This window comes from Danio rerio, chromosome 25 (genome assembly GCF_052040795.2).
Source record: "Danio rerio strain M-AB ecotype USA chromosome 25, GRCz13ab, whole genome shotgun sequence".
Lineage (NCBI taxonomy): Eukaryota > Metazoa > Chordata > Actinopteri > Cypriniformes > Danionidae > Danio > Danio rerio.
In genome coordinates, this window is record NC_141045.1 from 9287501 (window position 1) to 9296986 (window position 9486).

The window sequence follows — 9486 nt, forward strand, 5'->3', positions numbered from 1 at the left end:
TGTTTGCGTCACCAAGTTGCGTTGCGGTTGTGGCTCTGCCTGGGTCTGAGGAAGCTGAGGAAGAGATGCGGCGATGCTCAAGTTTTCACTGACTTGTCCTTTATAGCCACCTTAATAGCAAGTTTCCGTGTAATTGCTGACGAGTGCCAGTCTTACGTTACCTTCGTGTTACAAAGTTACCGGTGTCGATGTGTTAGGACACCTCCGAAAACGGCTCCCTGTTCGGGTGCCATTTCTGTAACGGTGGTCACACACACACACACACACACACACACACAAAAAATTAAATTAATAATTTGTCAGGTTGGAATCGAACCCGGGTCTCCCGCATGGCAGGCGAGATTGGTTGATTTTAGGTTGGACGTCGGCCCGATGTTGAATTCTGAAATCAACCCAATTTTCATTTCCAAACAAACAAAATGCAACATCCCCACAACGTAAGGGTACAAAATGTCAGTCTGACGTCATGTTGACATCCTGTGCCTGCTCGGTTCACTCACTGGTTGTTAATGCTTTTCTGCTTACTTTCTCATTATCATCACATTTTGCTTTTAAAAGCGGGACTTAAAAGCACTAAACTGAATTAATAAAACGTTTCTCTCTAAGGGCTCTGAATACGTGTATCAAGAAGGAGATTGTTGTGGAACATGTGTGCAAAGGAACTGTACTTACATGGTAGACGAAACCACATACACTCTTCAGGTACATTTCATTAACTTCTCTATATTCTTTTAATCCTTCAGTCCTCTTATAGTCTGTCTGTGTTTTGTTAGGTTGGAGAAGTTCACAGTTACAAATGTGAAAATGTGACCTGTAGTATCATCAGTGGCTCTCCTGTGACCGAGAGGAACTCTGAGAAGTGCACTTACTTGAGCTCACTTGACTGTAAACTTGTAAGTTGAATCTCTGTCCAGTGTTTCTTCATTAAATAGACATGTTTGGCAGCCGCTATTTTTGAGCTGTTTATATTACAGCACCTAAATGACTAAGCTTTATGTTCTTGTTTACATCTGGATACCTACTTCACAGTGAGTGATCTTGTGGTGTTGCCATGTCCAGTTATTCTAAGCATCTTTTTTTTTTGGTTTGTTATTCAGGTTGGCTCATAGATGAATGAAGTTTAATGAGGAGAGCCATGTATTAGAGATATTTTCAACATGATATATTTATTTGTTTATTTCAGTTTATTATGGAGCTGCTTTTTGATTTGTTTTTGTTTTTTTCAAGGAAGACCTGGCAACACAAATGAGTCACAGCTTGTACCTCTTTCTCTGTGATTTCTCTCTCTGTTCATTTGGTCATCAGTATGCCCACCCGGAATTTGCGCGCGCAGAATTCCGCATGTTTTTAGCCCATCATTAATTCTGCTCATTTACTTGAGTAAATGTGTGTAAATCTATGTTTATTCAGTTTTCTTTTATTAATTTTAGTAATATTCTTGACTAATATGAAAATGTTCATTTGATTTATAAACAATGCAGTTTGTACAGTAATATTTTCTGTCTTTTACTAGATATATTATATGACAAACTTGCTTTATTTACCAAATAAAGTGAATCTGATTGGATGTGCATTTTAAACATCAAATAAAAGTTTAAAAATATATATTTTTTTATTTCATATATTAAGGTTTTAGTTACTCGGGAGTTACACTGCCAAAATAATTACGACTTTTATTAAAATTCTCCACAGAAATAGCAAAAAAAACGTCCGTCTGGCCCTAGTTATCAGTGAGTCAGTATGCAAGCAAACAAAGAGAAGCATCTCTGATGTGTTTTAGATCATGTCACTAAAATTTTTTTGTGTTAAACTTTTGTAAACGAGACCACTACACATGACTTTTACTGAGCTGTGGGTTAGTTCTTGGTTAAATCTGATCTTAAATGTACTGGTAATCATTGCTGTCATTAAATTCTAGCTTTGTGACACGCACTAGACTACTCACCGACTGGTTGTTCATATTTTTCTGCTCACTTTCTCCGCTTTCTGCCACTGAATTAAAAACATTTTTCTCTCTAAGGGCTCTGAATATGTGTATGAAGAAGGAGATTGTTGTGGAACATGTGTGCAAAAGAACTGTACTTACATGATGGACAACACCATGTATACTCTTCAGGTAGATTTCAAAACATCTGACAACTTTTCTCTATATTATTTTAGTTTAACCATTAATGAATCTTTCTTTAGCCCTCTTAAACTCTCTTTGTGTTTTGTTAGGTTGGAGAAGTTTACAGTTACAGATGTGAAAATGTGACCTGTAGTATCATCAGTGGCTCTCCTGTGACCGAGAGGAACTCTGAGAAGTGCACTTACTTGAGTTCACTTGACTGTAAACTTGTAAGTAGAATCTCTGTCCAGTGTTTCTTCATTTAATAGTATTAATTGGCAGCCGCTATTTATTAAATCTATTTACCTCTTCCTGCAGTGCCTAAACTAAACAACTATGATCAACAACAAAATAATATACTTTTTGTTTACATCTGAAAGTCTACTCCACAGAGTGTGCTCTTGCCATGTCCAGTTAATATAAGCATCTTTTGGTTTGGTTTTTAGGCTTAGCTCATAGATTAGTCAAGTTCAATGAGTTATTAGAGTATGTGGGAAACCTTATTTTAGTTAATTTTGTTTTTATTAATGGAGCTGTTTTTAATTGTGTTTCTTTTTTTTTTCTAGCAAGACCTGGCAACACAAATTAATCATAGCTCGGACATTTTCTCTGTGATTTCTCGCTTTGTTCATTTGGTTTTAAATGGCTCAGATTGTGGGCAAACAGAAGAGTCATCTCTGATGTGTTCTAGAATATGTCGCTAAAAATTAGTTGTTCATTCACAATGCATTGAAGTTTTGTAAACGAGACCAATACACATGACTTTTACTGAACTGTGTGTTCGTGTTTGGTTAAATCTGATCTGAAACTAACTGGTATTCATTGCTGTCAATTATGTATTTAGCTTTTTGAAGCTAATCTATTCACTGATTGTTTGTTCATGCTCACTTTCTCCTTAACATCATCTGTTGCTTTTAAAATGGGGCTTTAAAAAAGCCGTAAAAGTGCCACTGAATTAATAAAACTTCTCTCTCTAAGGGCTCTGAATATGTGATAAAAGAAGGAGAATGTTGTGGAACATGTGTGCAAAGGAACTGTACTTACATCATGGACAACACCACATACACTCTTCAGGTACACTTCATGAATTTTTCCTTATTTTTAGTCCATCAATTAATACATTTTCTTCAGCCCTGTTAAACTCTCTCTGTGTTTTGTTAGGTTGGAGAAGTTCACAGTTACAAATGTGAAAATGTGACCTGTAGTGTCATCAGTGGCTCTCCGGTGACTGAGAGGAACTCTGAGAAGTGCACTTACTTGAGCTCACTTGACTGTAAACCTGTAAGTAGATTCATTATTGTCAAGCCACACGACACCTAAAGCTGTTTTCACAACAATCTTCCTAAGATAAAAAGACCATTAATAAGTTTTTATTGATTTCTTAGGAGTAAAGGGTCATGAAACCCCCCAAACACATTTTAAAATGTGTGAATATAGGTTATGCATTGCTAAAAACTGCAACATGAATTGGAAATTGGTTAGTTTTGCATTTTTGTAAGTTATTTCTCTCGGTTTGAAAAGCAAAGTTGAAGCAATGTCAAGTGATTTGAGGTCCCTGTGTTTTTGGGCTGCCAGGACTGAAGCACACAAGGTGACTTCAACAGATTCAGGGCATTTCTCTACAATTATTCATGCGAAAGACATTATTATTGCATGTGTGCATACTAGCTGTCTTCATGCAGTAATGAAACTCAGCTTGAAACACACCTTTTCTTTTCCTTTTTCAAATCGGAGGTATGAAAACCATCCTGCTGAAACATGGGTTTCGTTTCACTTTAAAGTACATGTGAAATTAAAATGACTGTAAATCCGTTTATTTTACTAGCACACATTGTTATTCTTTAGCTGAACTATTAATCTGTGCAAGTTAATCCACTTTTTAAAAATCTTTAATCAAAAGCCCCTTTCACACAGTGATACCGGTAAATATCCGGAAAATTTCCAGAACGACTTTACCGGTGAATTAAAAAAAGCGCTGTTCACACAGACGAGGACGTTACGGAATTTTTCCGGAAAAGAGCATTCACACATCCATCGCAAAATGCCGGTAAATTCTCACATCATTAACCAGAAATGACCTCTAAACGGCTGCGCTTGTGTTTGTAAACATTTGACTACATTACAAACTCTTCGGATGGATCAGTATCGAGTACAACTTCAATGAAAACATATAGAGGAACACTTTCGCATGTCGAGATGTTCATGATATGTGTGTGTGCTGGCGCTATGGGCGCTCACGGGCACACGCAAAGCTTGAAGGTAAACAAACAACGGATTATCATAAACATTTTATCGATAATTATTTACACAGTTAGGATAAAGAAGGAGTATAGAAATGTGATCTGACTAACATCAAGCAGCTAAATGTGTCAGGAAAAATATTCAAAGGCTTTTATTCTCATAAACCGTGAATGCGTCTGACTGTTCTGATCGACTAAAGCAGACGTCTCACGTCAGCACGTTCTAGACGTGCGCGCGCTCTTTCCGGCGATCTTCCTTCTGCATTCACACAGCGCAGCATTCCAGCAAGTTACCGGTAATGTTACAACTTCTCTTTCCGGAAAATAGCCTGAACGAATTTACCGGTATTTTCAAAAAGGGCCTGTTCACACATACAACCTTTCTGTATGTGTGAACAGGTGAACAGGACCTTTCATTTCTGAAAGGTCTGTATGTGTGAAAGGGGCTAAAGTGTGGTCACTTGCTTCCACATTCCCTCTGACCCAAAAATTGACATTTTCACCAGGGTGTAATAAATGATCTGATGGGTATTTTGACCTGAAAACAACTTAAACACATTCTGAAATCTTATTTAACATCCTGTTTTAAGGCCAAAATTTGAGCCTAAAGTTAGAAAAAAAAATTAAGTTGTTATGATTTTACCGCTTAGTAAATCTGCCTCTGAATCCTTAGAGTTTTTATAACTATAAACTTGTTTTTATCCTTCAAGTTCTTTGAATACGTGAAACAAGAGGGAGACTGCTGTGGAACATGTAAACAAACATGCTGTATTTATGAAGCACCAGACAACACCACCCATACTCTTAAGGTATTTTGTAAAAAAAATTATCTTTAATCATAAATGTATTGTAACAATGTGCCTGTGCTGTTTTTCCTCATGTAGCCTCTATGTATTTTTATATAGAATAACGAGGCGTACACATCCAAATGCGAGACCGGTACCTGTCATGAAGTGAATGGCTTGTTTGAGACTGAGAAGACGATTAAGCAATGCCCTCCATTTAATCCAGACGACTGCGAGCCTGTAAGACTGTAGTTTCAGTTTCTGTTGCATTCTGCTATTACTTAGAGAAGATTCACCCAATGCTTAAGGAAAGTTCACCCAAAAATGAAAATGTACTCATTATTTACTCCCCCTCAAGTGGTTCTTAACCTTTAGAAGTTTTTTTGTAGAAAGGATATTCTGAAGAACTTTGGAAACTGGTAGCCATTGAAAAAACCTACTACATTGTTGCAAACAATTTATATGAGCTGAATTTAAACAAGCAATTTAAATTTAGATTGTTCAAATTAATTTGTTTAAATTCAGCCCAAATAAATTGTTCGCAGTCACTTACCTTTAAAATAAGTTTAGTAAATCCAATGAATCATCTTAAAATATCTTTAATTTCAAATCCTACATTTTAGGCCTTAAAGTCTTAAATTCACTGTAATATTGTTTTTTAGGTCTTAAATCATTTTAAACCAGTCTTATTTTTCCAATGTCCAACGAAAGTTACCCATGGAAAGCCACCCATTCAATCACAATTAATTCCAAACAGATCCAAAAAATTAATTAAATAAAACATAAATTATTAAACAACAACATTTTGAATACATTTATCAGCTCTATATACCAGTATGAATTCATTACCTTCCATGCAATATCATTAGTTTTAAATGTTGTCGGTGTATTTATAGCTACTTGGACTGACTGTGGTGCATACATTTAGTTTAGAACAGTTTTTTTTTTTCACAATATTTTTTTTACCTATAGTTTTTAAAGCTTGTCAATTTTTTTATTGATTGTTATGCTGAAAAAAAGTATATGCATACAACTAATTAGCTTTTTTTGGCACATTATTTGTAACACAGAATCAGAATTTTGAAGACAAAATTGTTCCCAACATTAGTGTTTGGCCCTGTATAGGTCTGAATTTTAGGCCTGAAACCCTGTACTGGTTTCCAAAAAATAAATAAATAAATAAATAAAATAAAATATAAATAGTTACCCTAATTAACCTAGTTAAGCCTTTAAATGTCACTTTAAGCTGTATAAAAGTGTCTTGTAAAATATCTAGTAAAATATTATTTACTGTCATAAAGGCAAAGATAAAATAAATCAGTGATAAAAAAAGAAATTATTCAAACTATTATGCTTAGAAAGGTGTGGAAAAAAGCTTCTCTCTGTTAAACAGAAATTGGGGAAAAAAAATAAACACGAAATAGGGGGACGAATAATTCAACTGTATATATATTTATATATATATATATATATATATATATATATATATATATATATATATATATATATATATATATATATGTGTATGTATATATATGTATATATATATATATATATATATATATATTTCTGTTTAACAGAAACATTTAATTTGCCATTCCTTAAATATTTTGACAGCCACTATGTTCACTTTCATTGTGGAGAATTTAACAAATAATAATGATATATAAATAATTGGGAATAACTTCTGTTTCATACAACAAAGAAGGAAGTGTGACAGAGTAACTCATGATGAATGAGGGTGAATGTTTCTGTTAATCCACTAGATGGCAGTGTCAGTTATTTAACTTTAAAACACTTTTTTGTTTGTTTGAAGGGTGTAAGAGTTGTGCCTTTAAGTATAAAATCTTGCAATTTTATACTTAAACAATCTTGCGATTGTGTTTTAGCAAGAGGTTTTTTGAGAGGTTTGATGAAATGTATAAAGTTATTTGTGTCTTTACAGGGAACAATAAAATTGGACTCAGATCAGTGCTGTTACACATGTAAGATATTCTTTACACTAAACGCCTACACACAAACATGCTAAAACCATTGTGTGGACATTCTTCTTAATTTGGGTTATTTAAAAGTTTTTAAAAAAGCAAAATAAGAGTCAGACACAAGCTTACTTTTCTCCATTCATCCACAGGTGAAACTCGCAACTGTGTCCGTCAGAGAAATATCACCCGTCTGCAAGTGGATGACTGCACTTCTGTTCAGGATCTAGAAATTACATCCTGCACTGGCCATTGTGGCTCCATGTAAGAGCACTGCACACCTGTAGATCACAAACATGCTTTAAACACACAACCTTTCATCCGATCTTTAAAATCTTAAGCTAAAAACTCTCCAGAGTACGAGAAAATCTGCGTTTTACTCAAACTCCAAAAACAAAAAAGTAATTCCAGTAATGGTGTTGTGCTGACTCCTTCAGTAGTTTTATATGTGGAATAATTTGTAGAACTTTATAATTATACTGTGGGTATACTGACATGATTGAGCAATATCACTTTTGATTGTACACTGTATATATTATGATACACTCATCTGACTGATTTTTTCATGGAAATGTCTACAGGTATTCACTTTACGCCAATCAAATGACCAGCTGCTCCTGCTGCCAGAAAGATAAGTCTACCAGTCTACCAGTGAAGCTGAAGTGCACCAATGGAACAGAGATTGATTATAACTACACTTACATACAGTCATGCAAATGCACTCCAATGAAGTGTGCAGACAAGCTTTAAAGTCAAATAAGAGATCCTGCTTTTAATATGACTCTGCAATCTGACACTGAGAAAACTCCCAATTTAACTACTAATATATCAGAAATGAATGATAGTGATGATTTAAGCTAGCTTAACGATTGACTGACAAAGCATTGGTGGCTATATATATGTGTTTGCATACATTTTTATCTGGGGAATTGTTTCATTCTAACTATAGTCTGTTTTGTTATTACTCAAAGGAGATTCTGGGCACTTTTTGTTTTGTATTCATTATAGTCTCTGTTAATGCATGATATAAACCTGTACTTTTCCTTCCAATCAAATTAATTAAATCAGAAAAAGCATAATAACGAGCATAAATTACAGTATTCTGTTTTTTTAAGCACTGAAAGTAAAATCAACCACCACAATCTCACAATTATGAGAGTAAAAACACAAATTTAAAGAACATTTTGAGGGATTTTTTGATTTAACACACACACACACACGCATATATATATATATATATATATATATATATATATATATATATATATATATATATATATATATATACTGTATATATGAGTTAAAAGTAATGTAATGTTATTAATATATATATATATATATATATATATATATATATATATATATATATATATATATATATATATATATATATATATATATATATATATATATATATATATATATATTAGGGATATGGATTTTTTGGCCAATACCGATAATTCTTCAGACATGGAGGCCGACAGCCGATATATATAGGCCGATAATTATCAATGTTTCAAAATGTTATATTTTTATACAGCAAACTTCATAAAAGCAGAAACTCACTAATTTAAAGAATATTTTGAGGGATTTTTTCATTTAGCACACACGCACACACACACACACACACATATATATATATATATATATATATATATATACTGTATATATGAGTTAAAAGTAATGTAAAAAAAAAAAATATATATATATATATATATATATATATATATATATGTATATAAATATATATATATATATGTATATATATATATATATATATATATATATATATATATATATATATATATATATATATATATATATGTATATATATATATATATATATATGTATATATATATATATATATATGTATATATATATATATATATATGTATATATATGTATATATATATATATATATATATATATATATATATGTATATATATATATATATATATATATATATATATATATATATATATTAGGGATATGGATTTTTTGGCCGATACCGATAATTCTTCAGACTTGGAGGCTGACAGCCGATATATATAGGCCGATAATTATAAATATTTCAAAATGTTTTGTTTTTATACAGCAAACTTCATAAAAGCAGAAACTCTGCTCTTTTGAACTGAATAGCCTATACTTAAAGCAAAAAAGCTATGATTTCAAAATTATATATTCAATTATATATAACCTATATTCACGATTTCACACAAATCAGCGTGCAAAAAATGCATTATTTCATTTTCTTCATAGCAAACTAACATGCAAATTGACTGTTGCATAAAATTAAAAAGGTTAAATAACAAAATAGGATTTAATTAACAAGCAAGTTAAATATATTTTAAATAAGATGAAAATTAAAGAGCT

General features: G+C 32.5%; 1 protein-coding gene across 1 annotated transcript in view; it reads left to right on the forward strand.

Annotated features, from left to right (window-relative positions):
* Positions 1-8203, forward strand: part of LOC137489326 (uncharacterized) — a 49972-nt gene extending 41769 nt beyond the window's left edge. Inside the window, exons 43-53 of the mRNA XM_087311681.1 lie at positions 607-702; positions 774-893; positions 2021-2116; positions 2218-2337; positions 3086-3181; positions 3269-3388; positions 5058-5156; positions 5253-5372; positions 7078-7117; positions 7264-7375; positions 7693-8203. Of these exons, the coding sequence (XP_087167807.1) occupies positions 607-702; positions 774-893; positions 2021-2116; positions 2218-2337; positions 3086-3181; positions 3269-3388; positions 5058-5156; positions 5253-5372; positions 7078-7117; positions 7264-7375; positions 7693-7861 (1188 nt within the window). The 3' untranslated portion in view covers positions 7862-8203. The remainder of the gene's footprint in view (positions 1-606; positions 703-773; positions 894-2020; positions 2117-2217; positions 2338-3085; positions 3182-3268; positions 3389-5057; positions 5157-5252; positions 5373-7077; positions 7118-7263; positions 7376-7692) is intronic.
* The last annotated feature ends 1283 nt before the right edge of the window (positions 8204-9486 follow it).